Below are 26,233 nucleotides of genomic sequence, written 5' to 3'. Positions count from 1 at the left end.
TGTCATCCTAGATGGAAATGCCAATATTTTTTGTAAGATGCTACTCTAACAGTCCTATGAAATACAACACCCCCAAAAGAGATGTCTGGAAGTTTCCTCAATCTTCTAATTACAGAATGCACAATCATAACACTCCAAGTGAAAGGATTTTCTTTTCAAAAGACTTCCAGAATTTACTCTGCATGTAGAAGCAACCAGTAAAAAAATCTTATGTCTCAATCTGTAAGAGCATTTCCAAATCCACTTAAAGAGTCTGTGTTCCTCCTCTTTTGGAGAAATATTGTGATACATTTTAGTTGAAGAGTATTTGCCTTTCTGTCCTTTGCACTTCCAACTATCCTTAGCCTGAAGATTCATTTTTTTGCTCCACCAAGCTATGAAACTAATTATATTGGTTGAAAGCTTGGGCAGACAAAGGTGTGTGAAAGAGAAGAGAGGTATCTTCAGAGTTAATGCAACCAACAACATTTTGCTTCTCATCAACAACAAAGGAGTGAAGCTATGGGAATTTTTGCAATAGAGGTTGATCACACCATTTATCAAGCCAGAGCAAACTACCTTCCCATTTCCTAATTGGCATTCCGCATTCTGCTTGTAAAGTGGTAGCAATTTCAAATGATACCTCCACCAACTAGGCCCTCCAGATTTGAACACAAGAGGATGGTTAGAGTAATATTTCTCCCATAACAGGTTTACCTATGGAAGAGGCTCCTTGTTAAGAAATTTTTGAATGTTCTTCATCATTAGAGAAAAGAGAAAATCACAACTATACTTCACAAAAAAGTGAAAAGCACAATCATGCTTTTGGGTTTCCTTTTTTCCGGTTTGGGCGTTTTCCTGGGTTTTGGTCTTTTTTTGTTCTTTTTGTCAGTTTTTGTTTTTTTGTCTTTGATTTTTTTTAATTTCTGGTTTTTTATATTCAATTTTTTCATGAATTATTTTTGTCGGAATCTATTGACATGGAAACTAGTATCAGAGATCTCGACGCGAAAATCCAACGATGAAAATAGTTCATGATTTGGACGCATGGTTCAAGAGGTAAAACGCTATAAAAAATTGAATCTACGAAAAAAGGAAAACTCACAGGTTATGACAAAATGGTGCACATGTAGTGTACCATTTGTCAGCACCAAAGAAGGTGGAAAGTGATCTTTGCAAGGGGCATCCCTTAACTAGTGACTTCGTTGTTTAGTCCCTGAACCCTTTTTGGGCCTCTCGCATAAATGGTCTGACTCGGGCTAACTAGACAGGTTCCAGGCCATGTTGTGCACCTAGTTGTGTAGCCTCCATCACATATATTCTCATTTTTGGACTCCACCGGCCACCTCAAGCCTCGCCACCATCCCGCCGCTCAGGGCCATCAGCCGCGACCTCCCATGATTGCCGACAAGCTCACCATGACCATCCCCCACCCCACCCCCACCCCCACCGATCTTGATTAGGAGCCAGACGACACACACGTGACGACCGTGACCCCCGCCGAGTCACCTGAGCTATCAGCGCTTAGGCGCTAGAGCACTGCCAGACTAGGCAGTACCCTGGCTCCCTTTCCATCCACTGCACGGTCCCGGCCGCCTTTCCTCAGCCTTTGGCAAGCTTCTCAACTTTGGTGACCTCCACCGGCAGAAATCGAGGTCGGTGCCCTAGCAACTGTCTTATCCGCATCCGAGCCTCCCCACAGTCGGATCTCCATGTTTCACTTTCTTTTGAAAATTCATATATCCAATTTTAGGTCTGCTGTAAAAGCAGAAGATTTTTGGTTACCGAACTCTCGACACCTAAAATTGTTTTTAGGTATCCAAATTTTAGGTTATAGCTGTTAGAGATGCTCTAAGGTTGGATTCTATAAATGCATCTACTGCCCCTCCCCCCTTGTGGTTTTGGAGTATTGACGACAAATGGGTTAATCGACTAATCTATTTGTGAGTGTACAGAGGAGAATAGTCCCTGAAGATTTGATTTAACCGTTAAAGATGCCCTAAAAATGTATGTTTTACATTGAAAAAATTGGTGCGCCCTTTGAAAAAATTGCCTCAAGAACTAGAGCATGAAGACTTTGTCTTTTTATAGTTTCTTTCTTCTTATTTGAGTCATAGGGAACACCGTATGGTTAAAGGGGGTCTAGGTGATACATAGACGTATTTCTGAAGTGATGCTCAACCTTTCTATTTCTTTGAGTGAAGACTTTGGAAATCTCTTGCAGTGCAGTCGAGTTCTTCAGCGTCAGAGACGATGTTCTTCAGGACGCTGATAAATTTGGTCTGACTGAAGAGTTAGGAAATTGCCAGTGCAATTCCCCTACCGTGAGGAATTTGAAAGTCGACCGTTGCTAAGATAGTTTTAGCTGTCAAGTGAATCCTTATCTTGACAACGGTCACCTCCAAAGGGCTTATTGGTCATTTCACCATGGGGTGCCCCCAGGCTATAAATGGCCATCCCGACCACCATTTGTTGATTGGCTGCTCTGAGTTATAGCATGACAAGTATCATCTAAAGTAACCCTCCCACACAAGGATCTGAGAGAATTGCAAGTGAGGAAAAAACCCAAAAACCAAAGCCAAAGTGATGAGCATCACTGAAGAATGTGTTTTGACTTGTTACCTTTAAAAACTGTGATCTTTTAGACAGTTAGTCATCATCTTCTAGGAATCCAAGAAGAAATTATGGAGAGCCATAGAACAAGTGTGTGAAGGTTTCGATAGTCTACCTTGAAGACTTATCATGAGTGATTGGGCAGGTTATAAGTGATCTTATCTCAAGGAGAATAAGGTGAAGACTAAGTGTCTTCTGAGTTTAATCTCAAGCCTCTGCAATCAGACGTAGAGTTTTCACAACAACTGGAGCTAGTCGAACAAATCCATTGTCTTCATCGAGCAATCAGGTTTCAATTTCTTCACCCATTTACTTTCTGTAATCCCGTATTGAAGACTTTGTCTCTCTTTGTCTGAAGACTTTCATATTTCGTCAGTTCTAGGTATGCTCTATTTTGCCTTCAGCCTTGCAGTACTTAAGTGTGTTTGTACTGCTATCTTTTATGCATGCTTAGTTCTGTTCTGATGACTTCGTCCTCTCATTGACTTGCATGCATAGCATAGATTTACTTCTGTCTTGTATTTCTTCATACCGTGTTAGTTCCGCTTCTTCGAAGAATTTGGTTCTTTCAAAGAATTTGTTAAAATCTCCTATTCACCCTTCTTTGCTCGATAACTTGCACTTTCAGATTCTAAGAAGATATGTGGACCTTTCCCTCTATCTGTTTAGTGTTATGATGTGTTGCATATGTAGGGTACACAGCAAGACCATCAAACAGATTTGGGATGGTTTCGGTGTTTATTATTTTTTGAGGAATTGGCAGTTGTGTTGTCTATATATTAAGGAGAAAAACAAATATAAAGTGCACAGTTACAAAGCTGGGTTGATATTGATGCCCCACATTGTTTTACAAGAATATAACTAGTCTGGCTTCGCATCAGGGGAGTTTTCGTCGTCAAAAAGCCAGCGAACAGAGAGTGCAGGCTGGAGAGTGTCAGCTCTTTATATGTAGAGGTTGACTCGTGTCTTTATCTAAGCTGTGTGGAAACCACAAGTGCCACCTAGGATTTACATCTTTTGGTAGTCTGTCTCTTATAACAAAACCATGAGAGATTTTTTATTTTTATTTTTTTTAAAAGGAGGAGGACCCCCGGCCTCTGCATCTGGACGATGCATGCAGCCACCATGAGAGATAACCTTAAGAAGTGAAACATGAGAAAGCCTGAGGATTGTGTGTTCTTTGGTAGACAATTGGGTAGAAGTTTTGAGGTTGTCTCCTCACTTTGGGTTGCAATACTAGATGCTCTCATTGTTGTCTGTGCTGCTGTTCTCTGGACTTTGTGATAGCACTTTTTTTCTTTTTTTTCTTTTTTTTGAAAAGGAGGGTTACCCCAGCCTCTGCATCAGAAATATGCATACGGCTCATATTATTAAAAATGAAACCAGTATCGAAGTCTCCAATGTCTCGAAATACGAAATAAAACAGAACGCTCATACGAGCCAAATCAAAAAGCCACAACTGGTTGGCAAATAAAATAGGAGCACTACATGCCTATCATATTCCATGACCGCCATCCAAACCAGTTGAAAATAACCCGAGCTATCATCTCCCATCGGGTAGACGCAGTAGCCAAACGCCCCCTGGCCTCCGTCGGAGTGAGTAGTGACCACATACGGATCAATGCTGTGGCCCTGAAGATAACTTGCAAAAGGTGAAAGTTCGTTGCTTTGTTAAAAACCAAATCATTTCTGCAGTTCCATACTGCCCATAATAAGACACAAACTCCAACACGAATGTGCCTCGCTATATCCGAGTCAACCCCATCAAGCCACGTTCCAAATAACATGTTGATGGAGGTAGGTGGAGTAATATTAAAAGCAATATGAATCGAACGCCAAAGAATCTTAGCCAGCGGACAATCTAGAAAGAGGTGCCTGATAGTTTCATTATGATCACAAAAACTACACCTAGCAGAACCCATCCAATTGCGTTTTGCCAGATTATCCTTTGTCAAAATGACTTGTTTATGCACGAACCACATAAACATTTTGATTCACAAAGGTACCTTAACTTTCCAGACGTGCTTCGAGTAAGGAATGGCACTAGAGTTTATGACATCCAGATACATGGATTTGACCGAAAACACGTCGTCCTTAGTCAGTTTCCAATACAATCGATCTGGCTGCTGAGACAGTTGGACATCCATCAACCTTCGTACAAGATGAAGCCAGGCCTCCCAACGATCGCCAACTAGCGTCCTCCGAAAACTAATATTGAGGGGCGTGGATTGTAAGACGTTTGCAACGTAAGCTTCTCGACATTGAACAACGTTGTACAGAGTAGGATATTGAAGTGCAAGGGGCATCTCCCCAAGCCACGTATCCTCCCAGAACCTCGTATTAGCTCCATCACCGACTAAGATCCTTGCCCTGTTAAAAAAGAGGGGCTTGACTCTCATCAACCCTTTCCAAAACGGTGAGTCAGTCGGTCTCATAGTCACCTGAGCCAATGTTTAAACTGAAGATACTTATTTCGCAAAATCTGAGCCCAAGTAGCTTCTGTCTCGAACGAAAGTTTAAATAGCCACTTGCTGAGGAGACATCTATTCTTGACCTCTAGAGTTTCAATGCCTAGACCCCCTTGGTCCTTCGGCCTACAGATGATATCCCATTTTGCAAGCCTATACTTTCGTTTAAGCTCATCATTCTGCCAAAAGAATCGAGATCGATAAACGTCTAACCTCTTACTGACCCCCACCGGGACCTCAAAAAAGGATAAAAGAAACATAGGCATGCTGGTGAGGACCGAATTAATCAGAATTAATCGCCCTCCATATGACATGAGCTTCCCTTTCCAACAACTCAGTTTCTTTTCAAAACGATCCTCGATGCACTTCCACTCCTTGTTCGTTAGCTTACGATGATGAATGGGTATACCTAAGTACGTGAACGGTAACGAACCCAACTAACATCCAAGCAATTGCTTATACGCCTCCTGGTCATCATTAGCTCTTCCAAAGCAAAACAGTTCGCTCTTATGGAAGTTAATCTTGAGCCCGGACAATTGTTCAAATAAGCACAACACAAGCTTCATATTTCTCGCTTTCGCCAAGTCATGCTCCATAAAGATGATAGTATCATCAGCATACTGTAATATGAATATACCGCCATCTACTAGGTGCGGAACCAAGCCATTTACCTGCCCCGCATCCTTAGCCCGACCTATTAAAATAGATAGCATATCAACCACTATGTTGAATAGAATCGGTGACATGGGATCTCCTTGCCTTAATCCTTTGTGTGTCTGGAAATAGTGACCTATATCATCATTCACTTTAATCCCTACACTCCCTTTTTGCGTAAAGGACTCAATCTGGTCTCGCCTGGCCGTGTCAAATCCTTTCATACGCAAAGCTTGTTGAAGGAAAGGCCATTTAACTTTATCGTATGCTTTTTCAAAACCCACTTTAAAAACCACACCATCTAGTTTTTTTGAGTGGATCTCATGGAGCGTTTCATGCAAGACGACCACCCCTTCAAGGATATTTCTATCTGGCATGAAAGCAGTCTGGGACGGTTGCACAACTGAATGTGCAATCTGCGTAAGTCGGTTCGTCCCAACCTTGGTGAATATTTTGAAACTGACATTAAGCAAACAAATAGGCATGAACTGCTCAATGCAAATAGCCTCTGTCTTCTTAGGAAGAAGAGTTATTGTTCCAAAATTGAGCTTGAACAAATGAAGCTGACCAATGAAAAACTCATGAAACATCGGCATCAGGTCACCCTTAATGAAGTGCCAGCACTTTTTGTAAAACTCCACCGGAAACCCATCCGGACCTGGCGCTTTATTGTTTTTCATTTGTGCAATGGCCTCAAACACCTCCTTCTCCGTAAAGGGAGCAGTCAAAATCTCATTCTCGTCCATCTCAAGTTGAGGAACATCCTCAACCCTTGACTCATCCAAGGACACAAAATTCTCTTCCGGGGGTCCAAACAACTGCTTATAATAGTTGGTAATGTAAACTTTCAGGTTTTCCTGACCAACTATCGTCCCTTCGTCTTGTTCTAATTGGAAAATTCTCTTCTTATGATGCTTTCCATTAGCAATCATATGAAAGAATTGGGTGTTGTCCTCACCTCGGACGATTTTATGAACCTTAGCTCTCAACGCCCACTTCAATTCCTCCTCGCGGAGAAGCTCTTTCAGCCGCAACTCGGCCTCCACTTTAGTCTCCAGCTCACTGGTATCTAATATAGAGGTTTCAGCTTTTAACTCAAGGGTTTGAATAAGCATGAGGAGTCTTTCCTTCTCCGCCTTATATATCCCATGCGTATGCTTGGCCCATCCATGAAGGAACCTTCGAAGATGACGAATCTTGCACTGCCACCGCTCAATGGGTGACCTTCCACCCGAGTCTTTAGCCCACTCTCTAGCTAACAACTCGAGGAAACCTTCTCTTTCAAACTAAGCAAGTTCGAACGAGAAAATATTCTTATTACCCACATGAGTTTGAGCCCCCGAGTCGACTAGTAGCGGTGTGTGATCCGAGATACTCGTGTCAACGCCTGCACCGTTACCAGGGGAAACTTCTGTTCCCAATCGACACTAGCCAAAACACGATCAAGCTTCTCAAAAGTCAGAACCGGTAACGAGTTTGCCCAAGTGAATTTCCTACCCGAGAGCTCTATCTCTCTGAGATCCAAGCTTTCAATGATAGTATTGAACATAAATGACCATCTGCCGTCAAAATTGTCATTATTCTTTTCCTCCTTTCTTCGAATAATGTTAAAATCACCACCCACTAAGACGGGTAGCTGCTCGTTACCGCAAACACAGACCAAATCAGCCAAGAAATCTGGCTTGAGTTCTGGTTGCGCAGCTCCATAGACTGCCACCAAAGCCCAACCGAATCCATCGGCTTTAGTTCTGACCCGAAACTTTATCGCATACTCACCCAACACTACACTCCGAACCTCCAAAGTTTCGCGCTTAACCCCACGTAGAACCCCACCAGATCTTCCTCGAGGTGGGAGGCAATGCCAGTCAAAATCTACCCCCCCAGATAAAATGCTAAGAAATTGTGGAGTGAAATTGCCTCGTCCAGTCTCGGACAAAGCAATAAAGTCTAAATGATGTTCAAGAGAAGCATCCGCTAGAAACCTTCTTTTAGCCAAGTCTTTAAGACCTCTGCTATTCCAAAAAATGCCTCTCATATTTCATCATGAAATTTTTTAGAGGTACGGATCCTAGCACTTATACGCACAGCCAACACTGGATAAACCTTCCGTTTCCAGGTCCATTTAGGCTTAACGCAAACATCAGAAGGTTCACCATGCTCGGGTTCTGCCTCTATCACCAAAGACTCATCCTCATGGTTAGAGGTTCCAGGTAGGCATACTCCTCCTCCTCCTCCGTCTCCGGTAAAGTAGGGTCAAGATCGACACACAAACCATCAAGAGCCCTAACCCCAAGCGCATCAATCTCCGACTCATTCATAGGCTTAACGGCAGCTATGTTACGAATCATTTCTAACGCTCGTTCAGCTTCCAAATCAAGCATATCATTAACAGACTTAAAAATCTCTAAATCATTATTACCAAGTGATACTCCTAGTTGGTTGACATTGTGCACAATCTCATCATTGGTAAAATGCATAATAGAATTTGATTTATTAACAGACATACCAGTGGAAATCTCGACGTCGCGCAACTTGGCCGCCCTCAAAGCACACCTTAGTTGCATGTCATCAACGTCTGGCTGCTCCTGCAGTCTCCTGCTGACCCGTCTCCCCACAGAGACAGGATCCGAGATCCCGCCGAAAGTGATGACCTCCTCGCGTGAAGCTGTGCTAGGGGAAAAGCCTCCTGCCCGTCCCCCAACAGCGGTGGCCAGCGCCGGGGCCACCGGAACATCACCCAAAGACGACGAAAGCTCCCTCGGCCTATCCATGAAAATCCCGCCGAGACCCGAGACCGGCGAAATCAGCATAGCGCGGTCCGTGGAGTGCGGTGACGAAGCGGCCAGACCACCCGGGCCGCCCTCCAAAGCAACAGTAGGGGAGACGACGGCCTCCTGCACGCCCGCTCCCCCGCAAATCGGCGACCTCAGGGGCGAGAGCGTCGAGCCGACCCTCGACACCGACGGTGACAAAGGCTCAGAGGGCCGAGCCTCTTGCCCGTCACCTCCGCACGCGACCACTGGCGCAGCCACCTCGACCGGCGGCGAGGGAAAGGAGAGAGCCGAGGGCGGGGCCTCCTGCCCCGTGGCACCTCCCTCCTCAACAAGCTTCGACACACACAAACTCAGCTTCGGGCTCGCTGAAACGACCTGGTCACACGACAGCTTCGGCGGAGCCGAGAACGCCCCAAAGAACCAAGCTGAAGAGTGGTAGTCGGAACTGTAGCAGTAGACCCAATAGGGGCAGAGTCACCAGTGTCTGACGGTCCCGAAGGCCCCTTGGCCTTGTCATCATCACTCTTAGCATAATCATCCTGGTTGCCCGAAGCACCTCATCCCTCAGAAGTGTCCATGGGATTATCATCCTCAAACTCACTGAACAGATTAGGATCCTCATACTCAACATCCAACTGATATAAAACGCCTGCATGAGTCCAAGGCACCACGTCTGGCAGAAACTCAATGTTAGCGACACTAACAAGAAGCCGTGCCACCCCGTGAGCCTGAGTGAACTGCATATCCACCTGCTCAGTCCTGCCAATCAAAGAGCCCATACTCCACGTCACCAAGAAGCTGTCCAGAGGAGTAGACGGGGCTCCCGAGAAACGAACCCAAATCTGAGTTAACGGCGTGCCCTGTGGCTCTTTCTTTTTCCACTCATCAAACTCCAGCATAAAACTAGTACCCGTGACCCTGCTCATACTGAACTTGAGTATCCTCAGCCGATCCTCCTTGGACGGGAAATCCACTTTATAAGAATTATCTGCGAGCTTAAGTAAGGACCACTGAAAATTACCCGGAGCGAGCTCTCTCAACTGCTGAATGATCTGTGCTTCGGTCAACGGACCATGAACCACCTTCACCACACCAGGGAAGGAAGTTTCCACTATGGGAGCCGAGGTTTTCACAGATGGAGACTCAAAAAACATCAACTCCGAACAACACACCCCGTATATCTGAACGGATGGTTTAGGCCCCAACATCAGAGGACACTCGGCAGCTGTGTGTTTAGGTTTCCGGCACAAATCGCATAACTCCACAGTACACTGAACCAAAAAGTGTCCCGATTCCCCACAACGGAAACAGGTAAGCTTCTTTTTAGCCGCCCACTTGGACATCTTGTCACTCTCGGCCTTGTCCATACCTTGCTCAGAACCAGAAATACACAACCTAGTTTTTGGTGGTGTCCATTGCCTGTCGCTGAAACACATATGGTGACTCGTCTTAAGAACAGTCCAGAAATGGCAGCTTATTTTCCAGGATGATATAATGGAGCAAGTGGATCGGTTCTTCTCACACATCCACCCTTGAGCATGTAGCATGCACTGAAGCTGCAGCAGAGAGCCCCGTCTGATGAATCCCCTTGTTGGTCGATGGCTGCAGCGCGCCTGACATCAAAGTCTTAAAGTGTGTAACCTAATGTAGTTGTACGCCTGTACTGCACATTTTGCCTTATTCCCTTTGCACTTTTTAGATCCGTTGCAACGTCCCAATTCCAAGATCGATATTGTACACAAGCAAGTGATCCTTATCAAAGATAACTTATTAAAGCGGCTATGGGTAGGCAGTTCACGATGTTGCTTTTGTGTTTACGATGAAACAATCCAACACCTATTTCTTGATTGCCCTCTCGCGAAGTTACTTTGAAGGTCTGTTCATATAGCCTTTAATATTATTCCTCCTGTTAGCATTGACGCGTTGTTTGGGCCGTGGCTAAATGGAGTGACTCCTCATATTGCGTCAAATATTCGAATTGAAATATGCGCACTTCTTTGGGCTATATGGAACTGCAGGAATAATATGATTTTTAACAGACTTTCTATTATTAACTTCTTGCAGGTTATCTTCAGGGCTACGACATGGATCCGTACGTGGTCGTTACTCACTCCTACGGGCTCCAGGGAGTAGCTGTCTACTGGGTGCAACCGATGGGAGATGGTAGTACGGGCTATATTCAACCGATTTGAATGGCGATCGCATAATAGGATAGGTCCTTAGTGTCCTTTCGTCCGGCCGGTTGTGGCTTGTAGTTGTTTATTTTTTTATTTCACTTCTTTTATGAGCTGTACTTTACAGACCGGACTATTTGTTTTCTTGGACTTGCTCTAATAAAGTGGCCGCATACATCTTTTCGATGCAGAGGCCAGGGGATGGCCTCCTTTTAAAAAAAAGATCCGCCACAACGCTTTTCTTTGTTGCAAAACCAATATGGACCTTTTTCGCGGGCTTCTTTCTGAGTAATGGAGCTGGGGAAGCCTACCTATTTTTCTAGAAAAAATCAAAGCTTTTTCCGTATGCAAACTTGGAATCACAAAGCTACTCATATCTTTGTTAAGCAAGGTAAAAACTTGGCTACACGTGGGGCAGAAACTGCACAAGCTTTAAGTCCTTACAAAACCGTAACAAAAACTACACAACAAATCCAGTTCGACACTAGTCATGCATCCCCAGCAAATACAAGACACAAGTATCACCTACCACTTCGCATTCTGATTGCAAAATGAATATGAATATAGATACATTGTTTTGCCCTTAGCCCCTGAGACATACATGCAACCATAGACCGTAGTACCGTACAGTGAAATAGGTAAGAACGTAGATACCGAATTATTATATTAGATGCAATGATCATGAGCCACACTACTAAATTGTCATGATAATATCTTTGACCGCTTTCAGCTCGGCCGGCAGGAAACTAGCAGCCAGCTCCCTGAGAACAGACGGGCAGCTATTCTTCAGATGCTTGTAACCATCAGTTGCCATCATCGCTTCCAAATTGGAAGGAGAAACAAGGAACTCAAAGCAAGCATCTTTGACTCTATAAGAGCCGTGCTGCTCAGCTAGAGCCAAAGTGGTCGCCACGATGTTGGAGTCGATGAGGTTGCACAACTTCTCTTCGCAAATCAGCTTCAACCTCTCAATGTTGTACCTGTCAGCTGCAACAAGTAGATGGCTAGCCATCACCGCGTCTCTCCGTGTTTCACCCCCACTACTCGTCTCAGAAACGGGCAGTGAGTCGGTGTATATGAAGTGGAGCAATGATTTGAATACATCACTTTCCATATCACTGATTTCAATTGGACTACCGCATTTCTCCTTCATGGCGCCAAAGAGCTCCGCTCTAAAGATGGATGACCGAGCAGCGAGTATGGACCTATGAGCCAAGAAACTCACCTCGCCGACATGAAAGGTCACGTCCGCTCCATCTTTGCTCTCTAGGAGGAGGTCACCGAGATGTTGATGCAAGTTGCTTGGAGGAATCAAAGTAATCCGATTACCTCTGTGGATATACTTCACGACGGTAACATCACACCTGATGCTGAAACTGTCGTGCCTTAGATGCGCCGCTCCCTCAAGATCAGCCTTCTTGATAAAACTACTAAAACCCCTACTTGAACGTTTGCTATTGAAGATGTGTTCGGAGGTGTTCTTGCTTTTTGACGCCACTGGTTCCCCTTCCCTGTCAAGCAGACTAAATCTAAATTTTGCCTTCACATCCTTGGCGCCAGCGGGGGCAAGGGCTAGAAAAACAGATATGAAGCCGGCTTCATACTTTTCGGTGTCGGAACCGTTTGGGTAATACTCCACAAACCAGTCGTGACCTCCAACAGTGAAAGGGGTAGATTTCACGTAGTTGCCATGCTGAATTTGCCCCTTGATTCTTGAGTATCCGTCTATCTTGATCACATATGAACTTTCCTCGGATGACGCTACAACGGCAGCAGGAAGATCGCACAGCTCCGCCATTATGGTGATGGGCTAGGTAGTGTCGAGCCCCCAAGAGTTGGAGTCGAGCTGGGTCGACGGCCGACGTGGCCCCGATCACCGGTCAGTCACTGTGGTGTAGAATGGGAAGGCGTCAGAGAGTTGCCGTCGGGTGCTGGAACTAGGAAGAAGAGGGAGAGGACGGCGGCTGTGAATACCTCACGACATGCGGCTTAGGCAAGGGAGGGATGGCAGCAGGTCGATGCCTTTGAGGTGTCGCAGCTGTCCTGGCCTGGTTTTAAGTATGTGGTTCAGCGTGTACAGCAAAATTAATAGTGCTCTTGAATGAAAAGAAAAAAAAAACAATTAGTTCCGACGTTTTGCAAAGGAACAAATCTCACATTGGAGTCACCGGCCCCGTTCCTCGATCCGAACGATCTAGCAACTACTGGCAAGGAGGATTTATGTGCGTCTATACAGAATCGCCAAAAAATAAGTTCGGTCGATCTTCTCTAGGCAAATCAAACGGAAATACTACTGGCAACATGTTAGGCCCTGTTCGGTTGCACATGATTAGACCCTACATGGGTTGAGTTTTTTTCCAACAATTTATTCACCTTTAATCATGACAGTACAGCGAACACCATAATAAATAATAAAAATTACATCCAGATTCATAGACCATCTAGCGACGACTACAAGCACTAAAGCAAGCCGAAGGCGCGCCGCCGTCATCCCTCCTCCCTTGCCGGAGCCGGTCATAACTTGTTATAATAGACAATCCCGAAGTCGTTGTGCTAAGGCCTCATAGGACCAACGCACCAGAACATCAACCCGATGAAGAGAAATGTAGATCGAAAGGATCCAATCTGAACACACAAGAACAAAGACTGGATGTGAGCAGATCCACCAAAGACAACCACCGACCGAATCCTGCGAGATCCGCCGGAGACACACCGCCACACGCCCTGCGATGAAGCTAGACGCACCATCGGAACGGGGCTAGGCAGGGAGAACCTTGTTCCATCTTTAAGAAGTTGCCGCTGTCTCGTCTTCCTGAGCAGGAGACAAACCCTAAGAAAAACAGAGCCCTCCTGCTGGCAAGACCAGAAATCCACCATGCACTCATAGCCTTAAGGCCATAGGAGACGTGCCAGATCGGCGCTGCCGCCGATGGGAGGCAGAAACCCTAGCCGCCTTTCCTTGGAGGAGAGACGACCACGGTGGTTTAATCGCTGCCACCTATAAACCATTTGATTAATCCCTTTACAGTTTTTTAAGAGGGAGGCAAAATATTTGCCTCATTGATTAATTAAGAAGAGAGTTTTCCATTTAATTTATGAAAAATTGGACGAAAACCGATACAAACAACCCATAAATAAGGTCATCTAAGATGCCACTCTATAATACTATGCATTACGGAGGTGCTACCATACACTAGTATCATATGCATGATACTAACTTATCATACTACCCATTACGAGCGGCCTGGTGAATCTATGGCCCCATGTCTATTCCCCATTAAATATTACTCCTATAAAAGTTGATGTTATTAATTTTATTTTGCTGTTCTATATTACTATCCGCCACTACTTATTTTTAATCTTGTAACTCGCACAACCCTTTGTTACTTTGGGAGCAAGCAGTTGTCTTGGTTGTGTGCAGGTGTGTGTAGGTGCTGCTTATCTTAGGAGCAAGCAATTATCTTGTTTGCACTACACAACTTAGCCACGACAACCAACATAAGGCTAACTGGGTCAACGTACCTCCCCACCCAAATCGCTTAGAGAACTTGGCAAGTGGGTGGCAGGACCTAACCAAATCAGAGAAGAAGACATGCCTGGAGTGTTGGTGATGGCATACATAGTGCCCAGGAGGCCCATGCTCTTGGAGAAAACCCAAACCGAAAACTAAGACACCTCAAGCTCTAACTCCGAGGACTCCGCGAGAAGCCAAGGCGGCGCTTTGATGGACACGATGTCGTGATGCCGTTGCTGCCTGTTCCAATGAACCAGAACAAGGGTTTCCCAGCACTAGAGAAGAGACAAGGTCAAGATCAAAACAGAACCCCCAAGGAGGACACGGCACCCGCAAACATTGTTCCTACACTACTAAGAAAAAGCCTATAGATAATATAGACATTAATGGTGCATCATATATGTGGTGCACCACTGCTATATAGTAGTGGCGCACCACATCCACGGTGCGTCACCACTAACAATTTTTTTTAATTTTTTTCAAAACTAGTAATGACGCATCAGGGGATAGTGCGTCATTACTAGTTTAACTAGTAATGGTGCACTCATCTACTCGAAAAGTTACATCCGAATTCAACCGGGGTACCCCGTTGAAGATTTTTAGAATCCCCAAAAACCTAACAGAAAAAAGATACGGGGCTTTTAAGATCTAGAGGGGAAAATGGAAAAAATTTCAAACTTAGTAGTAGCGCACCATTTGCTAGGTGCGCCACTAGTAACAGAAAAAAAATTAGTTTCGATTTTTTTTTTGGAAAAAATGTTCAAAATATGATACGTAATATGAACAAAAGTTTGAAATATTTTTTAAAAATTTCATCACACTCATGAATATGAACAAAGTCCTAGACATCAACAAGGTTTAATAGAATTGATATGCTAGATATATCAACAAGTGCCTGTTAAGTGAGCTGGTGCTGGGGTTGGATAGAACTTTGAAGTTAAGCGTGTTTGGGCTGGAGTAGTGTGAGGATGGGTGACCTTTCGGGATGTGACGCCCGGATATTCAGGCAACAGTAATCCCACGTTAACGATGCCACATCACCCCGGTTACTGTTGCTAATCTCTCGTTAGTTCAAAACCAGTTCAAAAGTTAAATTCAAAATATGTCAAACAACAAAAAATTTCAAACTTTAAAACTAAAATGCTTGGAGCGTGCCAATTAATGTTTAGGAATTTAAGGTGAATGAAACACACTTTTACAGAATGCATAAATATTTTAAATTGAATTAAAACAGAAAAGGAAATAAACAGATAAAAACAAAAAAACAAAAACAAAAACTTAAACTAACAAAGAAAAAGGGGGGAACCTCCCCCCCAACGGACCACTGACCCAGATGGCCGGCCAGCCCACCTGGCCCAGCCGGCCCACCCCGCCGCCTTAACCCCCGCTCCCCCTGAAACCCTAGCGCCCCACTCCCCCACTTTCCCCCTCACGTCGCCACTCCCTCTCCCCTTGCTCCTCGCACCCCCCTCTGCCCGAACTGGTTCGGGCACGGCGCCCCAACCCCCGTCGACGACGCTCACCGTCACCGCCTCCGACGCCGTTGGACCCCGTCGGAGCCGGAGCTCCCTCGCCAGCCTGCCTCCGCCACCTCGCCAGACTGCTTCCTCTTCGGCACCGTCATCCCCGACACTCGCTGCCCCGTGCCCTACATCACCGGTGAGTCCACGGCCTCCCTCTCCCCTTCTCCCCATCTGTCGCCGGCGACCCGCGTCTCGTTCGTGCCACCCCACGCCGCCCGCTACGCTGGGGTTCGCCCCGCATGACCACGCCCGGCCACGCCCCCGCACCTCGCTCCCGCCTCCCTGCTAGTACTGCTGCTTGGCCGCCTCCCGTGCCGCCCGCCCGCCGTCTGCGTAGGCGCTAGTCGCCGCTGCCGCGTGGTCCTGCCTGCTGTCGTTGTGCCCCAGCCGCCCGCGTGCTCGCTCTGGCCACGACCTTGCCTAGCGCCACCGCTGCTCCTCTGCGCCAAGACCCCTGCCCATCGGTGCCTAGCTCGCTGGGTTCGCCCGTTCTCGGGCGCCCGCATACCCGCGTCCATTCGGGCTGGCGCCCGCGCGCCCGTTTACCCGCCCAGTTTGGCCCCTGTGAGCCTATGACGAGGGGGCCCGCTCTAGAACATTAAAAAAATGAGAACATAAAAAAAGAATTTAAAATAAAATAAAATTAATAATTAATTAATTAATTAATTAATTAATTAGGACAACTAATTAACCTGTGTTAGATAATCTAATTAACTAACTAATTTAGTTAATGTGTTAATTAATTAACAGTCATCTATAGGTGGGACCCACCTGTCAGGTTGACCAGGTCAACAGTCAGAGTTGACCGCTGACGTCATGCTGATGCAATAAATGTTTTCGAATTAAATTAATTCTGTGAATTCTAAAAATGATTTAAAACTTTAAAAATTAATATAAAATAAACCGTAGCTCAGATGAAAAAACTTTGTACATGAAAGTTCCTCGGAACGACAAGACGAATCCCGATACGCAGCCCGTTCGTCTGCCACACGTCCCTAGCATAGTGAATCTACAACATTCACCTTCGGTTCATTTGTCCGAAAACGCGAAACACCGGGGATACTTTCTCGGATGTTTCCCCCTTTCGCCGGTATCACCTACTATCGCGTTAGGGCACACCTAACACCGCTCATTATCATGTCATGCATCGTCATGCTTATGTTTGCATTGTATTTACTGTGTCTCCCCCCTCTTCTCTCTGGTAGACTACAAGACTGCTGCTGCTGCTGCCTAGTTCGACTATGGAGTTGACGATCCCTCCTTCTTGCCAGAGCAACCAGGCAAGCCCCGCCCCTTGATCACCAGATATCGCCTATTCTTCTCTCTACTACCTGCATTAGAGTAGTGTAGCATGTTACTGCTCGGTTACTCCTGTTCTGTTGCATAGCCTGTCATTGTTGCTAAAGTCGTTGATACCTTACACGCAATCCTAAATGCTTAGTATAGGATGCTAGTTCATCATCATTGGCCCTACATTCTTGTCAGTCTATCTTTCTATACTATCGGGCCGTGATCACTTGGGAGGTGATCACGGGTATATACTATACATACTTACATACTATACATATGGTGACTAAAGTCGGGTCGGCTCGTAGAGTACCCGCGAGTGATTCACGGATTGGGGGATGAAAGGACATTTGTCCCGACAGCCCTTTGTGTGGACCTTTGTGGCGGAGCGACAGGGCAGGTTGAGACCACCTTGGTGAGAGGTGGGCCTGGCCCTGGTCGGTGTTCGCGGTTACTTCATAATAACACGCTTAACGAGATCTTGGTATTTGATCTGAGTCTGGCCATTGGCCTATACGCACTAACCAACTACACGGGAACAGTTATGGGCACTCGACGTCGTGGTATCAGCCGAAGCCTTCGTGATGTCAGCGACTGAGCGGCGCGCGCCGGATTGGACCGTAAGCCTACTCTTGTATTAAGGGGGCTAGGTCTGCTTCCGGCCGCCCATGCAACGTGCAGGTGTGCAATAGGCAATGGGCCCAAACCCCCGCGCGCTTAGGATTTAGACCGGCGTGCTGACCTCTTTGTTGTGCCTAGGTGGGGCTGCAACGTGTTGATCTTCCAAGGCTGGGCATGACCCAGGAAAGTGTGTCCGGCCAAATGGGATCGAGCGTGTTGGGTACTGTGGTGCACCCCTGCAGGGAAGTTTATCTATTCGAATAGCCGTGTCCCTCGGTAAAAGGACGACCCGGAGTTATACCTTGACCTTATGACAACTAGAACCGGATACTTAATAAAACACACCCAGAAAGGTTCCACAGATAACCTGGTGATCGCTTTTCCACAGGGCGACGAGGGGAGGATCTCGGGTAGGATTATGCTATGCGATGCTACTTGGAGGACTTCAATCTACTCTCTTCTACATGCTGCAAGACGGAGGCTGCCAGAAGCGTAGTCTTCGATAGGAATAGCTATCCCCCTCTTATTCTGGCATTCTGCAGTTTAGTCCATCGATATTGCCTCTTTACACATATACCCATGCATATGTAGTGTAGATCCTTGCTTGCGAGTACTTTGGATGAGTACTCACGGTTGCTTTGCTCCCTCTTTCCCCCCTTTTTCCCCTCCTTCCCAGATGCCGCAACCAGACGTTGGAGCCCAGGATCCAGACGCCACCGTCGACGATGACTCCTACTACACTGGAGGTGCCTACTACTACGTGCAGGCCGCTGGCGACGACTAGGAGTAGTTTAGGAGGATCCCAGGCAGGAGGCCTGCGCCTCTTTCGATCTGTATCCCAGTTTGTGCTAGCCATCTTATGGCAACTTGTTTAACTTATGTCTGTACTCAGATATTGTTGCTTCTGCTGACTCGTTTATGTTCGAGCACTTGTATTCGAGCCCTCGAGGCCCTTGGCTTATAATATGATGCATGTATGACTTATTTTACTTTTAGAGTTGTGTTGTGATATCTTCCCGTGAGTCCCTGATCTTGATCGTACACGTTTGTGTGCATGATTAGTGTAAGATTGAATCGGGGCATCACAAGTTGGTATCAGAGCCGACTGCCTGTAGGAACCCCCTTTCCAACTCGGCCAAAGTTGAGTCTAGAAGCCGAAAACTGTTTTACTAATTTGGCTGTGTGGCTTACGGGCCCATGTCGCCATTGGGTGGTATTAGGATCTTTTACTCCTCGACCTTTACTCTGGGACTCTAATCTCTCCTCTATTTGGGTTAAATGATTTTTACTAACACCGATTCTAGGTTCTCGTAACTACTTCCTCCCGGAGAGCCCTCACTCCAGATGATTGCTTAGTGCACCAGAAGATTTCAAAGATACTCTACGATGTTCTCCCGAGACACTTGTGCCCACCGCCCTTACAATTGAGCTTTGAGTTAGTCAGTTTTTTCTATAATCCGACCCCCTTGCATTCTTTCTTCTTCTGGTTGAGTACCGATGCTCACATCAGATCCCTTGTGGACCACCAGATCCTTTATGGATTTCATCCAACAACGTCCTTCGTATTCAATAACTTTGTGAGTCTTTTCTCGGGTACATAATGCCTTTGGTAAATTGTATCATCTGCCTTGTCGAACATGCTCTGCTTCCGAGCTTGTGTTATCTACTTCTGAAGTTTGTGGTATATGTTCCTAAGAGGCCCTGATGGGTTGAACCTATGCCTTTTCTAATCTTGTGAACCCGGAAACTACTACGGGTCATAATCTACTGATGTTATGCCAGATAAAATTTCAACACTACAACTTCGTCGAAGGCGAGAAGTGAGTGAAAGGTTATGCATTAGGGAACTAGGAGTCGACCTGGAACTTTGTGTTCATGCCCATGGACACGATGTAGATCCTATCATGGAAGCTTCTTGTGATAATAACTATTTCCTTGATAAATATCATCTGGTATCTGTGAAATGATCCTTTGCAATCGTGGTTCCGACCATGATTATTCTTCTTTGATCCATTTCTTGGACAAGTTAAAGCACTTGTCTTCTATAGATCAATGCTCCTGCCCAACCTCTATTAGGATCTACCTTCGAGTAATACCCCTGGTATCTCGAGGATATCATGCCATTGAACTACATCTTATGAACTTTTGTTCAAGTAATGTCTTTCCTTTGTCGTAATCACTCTACGGGTTCTGGGTTGTTGTCAACCGAGGACACCGACTAATGAAATTATTCCGCACTACAAATCAAATAACCCTAGTATTTTTACTAGGAAATTATGAACTCAATCTGGTCATTCCTAGACTATCGGCTGCATCCTGGTCTTGCTATCTTTGACTGTGCTACCTCGTCTTTCTCTGGTGCATGAATTCTTCACTGTGTGAGCATGACTTACGTCGAGCTTTCAACATCATGTTGCTTGTCTTGAAAGGCAACTTTGGTTCTGAGCTTGCATCTTATATATTGATCCTATAACTTGCCACTTCGTCATTTCCTTGCTTGTTGCCGTTGTTGTTTGATTGCATCCTCTTGAAACCTCCTGGCAAATGTGTCGGATCACCTTCAACACTTTGACTTCTTCCGAGATGTCAACTATGTTCATGATGGGAAATACCCTCCTTGCCTTCGATGATTTTTATTATCATCGACAATACCCTTGACTTCCTTTCATCGCGAACTTGTCCACATTATGAATACAACTTGCTCTCTAGCTAGTGTTGTGTTCTTCCTTGAAGTATTACTGTCTTTTATGTCGAGAATGTTGTGGGGATTGCTCCACCTCTTAGAAATTCTCGGTATGATGATACTTCTCACCATAACCATTTTTCCTTGGTCCCCATGTTGTTTTTAACTGGGATACCAATATGCTAACGATGCTGCATGAGTTCTGTACTTCTAGAAACCATATTGCTTTGAATTTAATGATCGACAGTTCGTTCTTAGACTGTTGGTTATTGAATCGGCACTCTAACATTATCTTGCTGCCTAGGCCATATTTCGGGCACACCTTTCAACTAATGATTGATGGTGTATGTTTTCCTCAAGCATACAACACTATATCATTTGAATTGACAAGTGTTATCTCCTTGTTCACATTATTGTGGGAATCCATCCATTAGGAATTCTCGATGAATTGTCGCTGAGCCCATCAGCCACCTCCTCATCCCCTCCTTGGTTTAATGATGAACTATTGTTTCAGGAACCCGCTCCCATAGTTCATTTCCCGAGAATCTTGCAATGTCATTTCGTCGATTTGTCTTGCACCTTTTCTTATCGGACATCCTGAGTCTGAGGTATCATGACACCAATCGGATCTAAGTCTCGGTCAGATATGATGGTTGGGACAACTTTCCAGGAGTTATGATGTTGGTCCTTTGATGACCTGGAAATATGATGTCATGCCTAGCACCCCTGGCTAGAGGACCTATACTTTCTTTTGCAAGGATAGCCATCCTTCCTAGAGGAAATTGTAGGACTTGTTTTATAAGTTTCTCCTGATGGATCACTTGTGTATCATAAGTCCGGCCCTTAATTGAAACACCATCTCATTGCTACCTCGAAGCATGACTATGATACCCCGATCATCAACAAGAACATTGGAGGCGCGATGCTAAATGTTTCTTGGTCAGTTATCCAAACACCGTTGTTTGGGCAACATCTTGATTAATCCTTGCCTCTTTATCTGAATGGTTGGGTACTTCCACTCCTACCCTGTATGCCATGTTCTGCTTGTCCATGGGAAGGATATACTCCTAATAATTGTGTGTAATCACAATTTTCCTTTCCATTGTTCTGTTTAATCTGATAATCGCGTTTTCCTTTCCATTCTTTTGTTTAACCTTTCCTGTAATCTGTCTTAACCGAGCAGAGATAATTCCATGCTTAGGTAAGCACCTTGTTGTATCACTCTGTCGGTAAGACCCTGTTTCTATCGTTGATGACATTCCGGTAACCACCGATGGGTGAGAACTTTGCCAATTGGTCCGCCTCGTTCAACGAGCAGAAAAATGGTTCTCTTCATTCCCCGACCTTGGTACCAACATTGTTGCCGACATAGCTGACAAGCTATCCATTAACATGCCTCCCTGTCGCGCCTGTGCAAGATGTCACCACCCTTCCTACTTTTAACCCACATGGTGGGCCCATAACCCACAGGTCCACTAGATCAAAACCTGACTCCTCTTTACATCTCGGATTCTAATGTATCCTTTGCACCTGGCTTCGTATGTGATTCAGGAACTAAATTCTATACCATTATTCATCTTGGAATCAAACACCATGTTATTCTCGTTGTTCAAACCCCCATTCCAGCTTCTGCCTAGTCATCGAATGATTGCCTACCCATTTGAATCTTTGGTACCATCGTATATTGCACTCAATGAATTCACTGAAATAAACTCATGGGGTACCTCGTGTATTTCCCATTGAGTTCACCGTCAGATACCCAGCTTTGTGGAGATGCGTTCTTTCAGAGTTTTTTCCCCTTGGTCGCGTTCGTAGGACGATGGAGACCCCGAAGAAAGGATGACGACTTGATCATGGTGACTTGAAGCAGACAAATGAAGGTATAGGGTAATGGAGCATGACCTATCGAGATGCATATGGGTGACACGATGGTTTTAGCGAGTTCGGGCCTCTCATGGTGGAGATAACAACCCTACGTCTCGTTCTCTGGAGAGGCTTTGTTTTATCTGAGTATATATCCGGAGATTACAATGTGTGTGTGGGAGAGAGGAACGGATCCCCATGCCTGAGCTAAGTCCTGAGACTAATGGTGAAAAGAGAGAGAGGTGGAAGAAGAAGCCCCCCAAGTCTAGTGGTGGGGGTGGCTTATATAGAGTGCGCCACCCCCTCACCTCCTATGTTACAAAGTGGGGCATGAATGCCATAATGCCAGCCCACTACCAAGCCCTCACCATGAGAATGATGTCGACTGCTGATGACCCACAAGTATAGGGGATCTATCGTAGTCCTTTTGATAAGTAAGAGTGTCGAACCCAACGAGGAGCAGAAGGAAATGATAAGCGGTTTTCAGCAAGGTATTCTCTGCAAGTACTGAAATAAGTGGTAATAGATAGTTTTGTGATAGGATAAATTGTAACGAGCAACAAGTGACAAAAGTAAATAAAGTGCAGCAAGGTGGCCCAATCCTTTTTGTAGCAAAGGACAAGCCTGGACAAACTCTTATAATAGGAAAAGCGCTCCCGAGGACACATGGGAATATCGTCAAGCTAGTTTTCATCACGCTCATATGATTCACGTTCGGTACTTTGATAATTTGATATGTGGGTGGACCGGTGCTTGGGTACTGCCCTTACTTGAACAAGCATCCCACTTATGATTAACCTCTATTGCAAGCATCCGCAACTACAACAAAAGTATTAAGGTAAACCTAACCATAGCATGAAACATATGGATCCAAATCAGCCCCTTACGAAGCAACGCATAAACTTCCTAATGCCTTCCTCTAGGCCCAAATAATGGTGAAGTGTTATGTAGTCGACGTTCACATAACACCACCAGAGGTTAGACAACATACATCTTATCAAAATATCGAACGAATACCAAATTCACATGACTACTAATAGCAAGACTTCTCCCTTGTCCTCAGGAACAAACGTAACTAATCACAAAGCATATTCATGTTCATAATCATAGGGGTAATATTGTGCATAAGGGATCTGAACATATGATCTTCCACCAAATAAACCAACTAGCATCAACTACAAGGAGTAATCAACACTACTAGCAACCTACTAGCACCAATCCCGGACTTGGAGACAATAATTGGATACAAGAGATGAACTAGGGTTTGGAGATGAGATGGTGCTGGTGAAGATGTTGATGGAGATTTCCCTCTCCCTATGAGAGGAGCGTTGGTGATGACGATGGTGATGATTTCCCCCTCCCGGAGGGAAGTGTCCCCGGCAGAACAGCTCTGTCGGAGCCCTAGATTGGTTCCGCCAAGGTTCCGCCTCGTGGCGGCGGAGTCTCGTCCCGAAAGGTTCTCTTCTATTTTTTTCTCATCGAAAGACTTCATATGGGAGAAGATGGACGTGGAGAGCCACCAGGGGGTCCACGAGGTAGGGGGGCGTGCCCAGGGGGCACCCTCGTGAGTAGGGTGTGGCCCCCCTGGCCTTCATCTTTGGCGACGATTTTTCTTTATTTATTGTAAGGTATTTCGTGGAGTTTCAGGACATTTGGAGTTGCGCAGAATAGTCCTTCAATATTTGCTCCTTTTCCAACCCAGAATTCCAGCTGTCGGCATTCTCCCGCTTCATGTAAACCTTGTAAAATAAGAGAGAATAGCCATAACTATTGTGACATAACATGAAATAACAGCCCATAATGCAATAAATATTGACATAAAAGCATGATGCAAAATGGACGTATCAACTCCCCCAAGCTTAGACCTCGCTTGTCGTCAAGCGAAAAGCCGATAACAATAAACATGTCCTCATGTTTAGAGGTAGAGGCGTCGATAAAAATAAAATATGGACATGAAGGCATCATCATTACTTCATAACAGCAACATATATAAATTTTGTCATATGATTACTTATGTTCTAGTGATGATCTTTTCACAAAGCCAAAATATGAATCAGAAACTTTATTGGGCACCAACAATTATAATCTCCATCATTGAAGCAATTGCAATTTATCATAACATCGGAAAGAGTCTATGTCAAAGCTTAAAAGCAAGTCTACATACTCAACTATCACTTAGTCCTTCATAATTGCTAACACTCACGTGATACTTGTGGTTACAGAGTTTTAATCGGACACAGAGAAAGATAGGGGCTTATAGTTTTTGCCCCACAACCTTTTACCTCAAGGGTAATGTCAACAATAATAATTCACGCTCCCTCACATCCAATTAGATATATATATATATATCATGTTCTTTCCAACATGCTGAGCTTGCCAAAGGATAAAATGAAAAAGGAAGGGTGAAGATCACCGTGACTCTTGCATAAGGTAGAGGATAATAATAAAAGATAGGCCCTTCGCAGAGGGAAGCAGAGGTTGTCATGCACGTTTAGGGTTGATGCACAAAATCTTAATGCAAAAGAACGTCACTTTGTATTGCCCCTTGCATGTGAACCTTTATTATGCAGTCTGTCGCTTTTATTGCGTCCACAACAAGTTCATACAAAGCTTATTTCTCTGCACTAATAAGTCATGCATATTTAGAGAGCAATTTTTTTATTGCTTGCACCGATGACAACTTACTTGAAGGATCTTACTCAATCCATAGGTAGATATGGTGGACTCTCATGGCAAAACTGGTTTAAGGGTATTTGGAAGCACAAGTAGCATTTCTACTTAGTGCTGAAGATTGGCTAGCATGAGGGGGAAAGGCAAACTCAACACGGTAGAGGAACCATGACAACATACTTTATCTCAGATGTAAGAGAACATAACTCATTATGTTGTCTTCCTTGTCCAACATCAACTCTTTAGCATGTCATATTTTAATGAGTGCTCCCAATCATAAAAGATGTCAATGATAATATATCTATATGTGCAACGTCTCTTTCCTTATTACTTCCTATTAATTGCAACGATGACCAAAGCTATATTTGCCAACTCCCAACAACTTTAAATCATCATACTCTTTCTATGTGAAGTCATTACTTTCAATAAGATCAATATGAACTCTTGATTCTTTTTATTCTTTTTCTTCTAATCACCCAAGATCATGGCAAAATACTCAACCCCTTGACTCAACACTAATCTTTATTATATAGCTCACGAACTCGATTACAAAGAAGGATCATAAAGCAAAACTCAAAACTAGATCATGCCATGACTTTATTCTACTAAATCAAGATACTACTAATAGGATCGAACTAAGAAAAACGGTAAAGATAGGAGTTGTGATGGTGATACGATACCAGGGCACCTCCCCCAAGCTTGGCAGTTGCCAAGGGGAGTGCCCATACCCATGTGATTATGTCCTCGGAGGTGATGGAGGTGGTGATGATGACGGTGGATAATCGCACATCGAGCGTAAAAGTTCTTCCAACTTGCGGATAATGTTCTTGAGCCCGGCAATATGATCCTTCAACAAAATATTCTCCTGTGTAAGATACTTGTTCTGTATGCGGGCTAACTCAATCATCTGGAAGGCTTCAATCTCTGTTGGAGTGAAAAGGTTAGGTAAAGGTTGAGGGATGTCTTCTTCTTTCACCACCGGAGCTTGAACCTCCGTAGCCTTCTTGATCCTTTCATCCTTGTTGATCTCTTTTGGTTCCTCTCTTTTCAACTCTATCTTCAATAGCTAGGCATCCTTGTCTTTGTTGTTGGATGAGGGAGAAGTCATGGTGCTCTAAATCTGCAACAGAAATAGCTCGAAACGAAAACAGAGGATATTTGCGTGATACGGGAGTTAAAATGTCACGCCCAATATGTGATACTATCCTAAAGAGACTCGAAGGTCCCACCAAGGATAGAACCGCATATTGAAACACTTTTGCAAGGTGGATATCATTACATCAACATTACATAATAGATGGGGATACATACAAGAGGCATACAATGCCACACGAATACAACATCATCATACATAAGAGCAACATCCGGCTACGGATGAACCACGAACAGAAACTCAAACGACATCCACCC

General features: G+C 44.8%; 1 protein-coding gene across 1 annotated transcript; it reads right to left on the bottom strand.

The window, feature by feature from the left end:
• Window positions 1–11,356: 11,356 nt before the first annotated feature.
• On the bottom strand, window positions 11,357–12,460 carry LOC119302528 (BTB/POZ and MATH domain-containing protein 1-like). Its single transcript, XM_037579559.1, has one exon. The coding sequence runs from the start codon at window positions 12,458–12,460 to the stop codon at window positions 11,357–11,359; it is 1,104 nt and encodes a 367-aa protein (XP_037435456.1).
• Window positions 12,461–26,233: the final 13,773 nt, after the last annotated feature.

The sequence above is a fragment of the Triticum dicoccoides genome, chromosome 1B (assembly GCF_002162155.2).
Source record: "Triticum dicoccoides isolate Atlit2015 ecotype Zavitan chromosome 1B, WEW_v2.0, whole genome shotgun sequence".
Classification (NCBI taxonomy): Eukaryota; Viridiplantae; Streptophyta; class Magnoliopsida; order Poales; family Poaceae; genus Triticum; species Triticum dicoccoides.
This window is presented reverse-complemented; position numbering and strand designations above follow the sequence as displayed.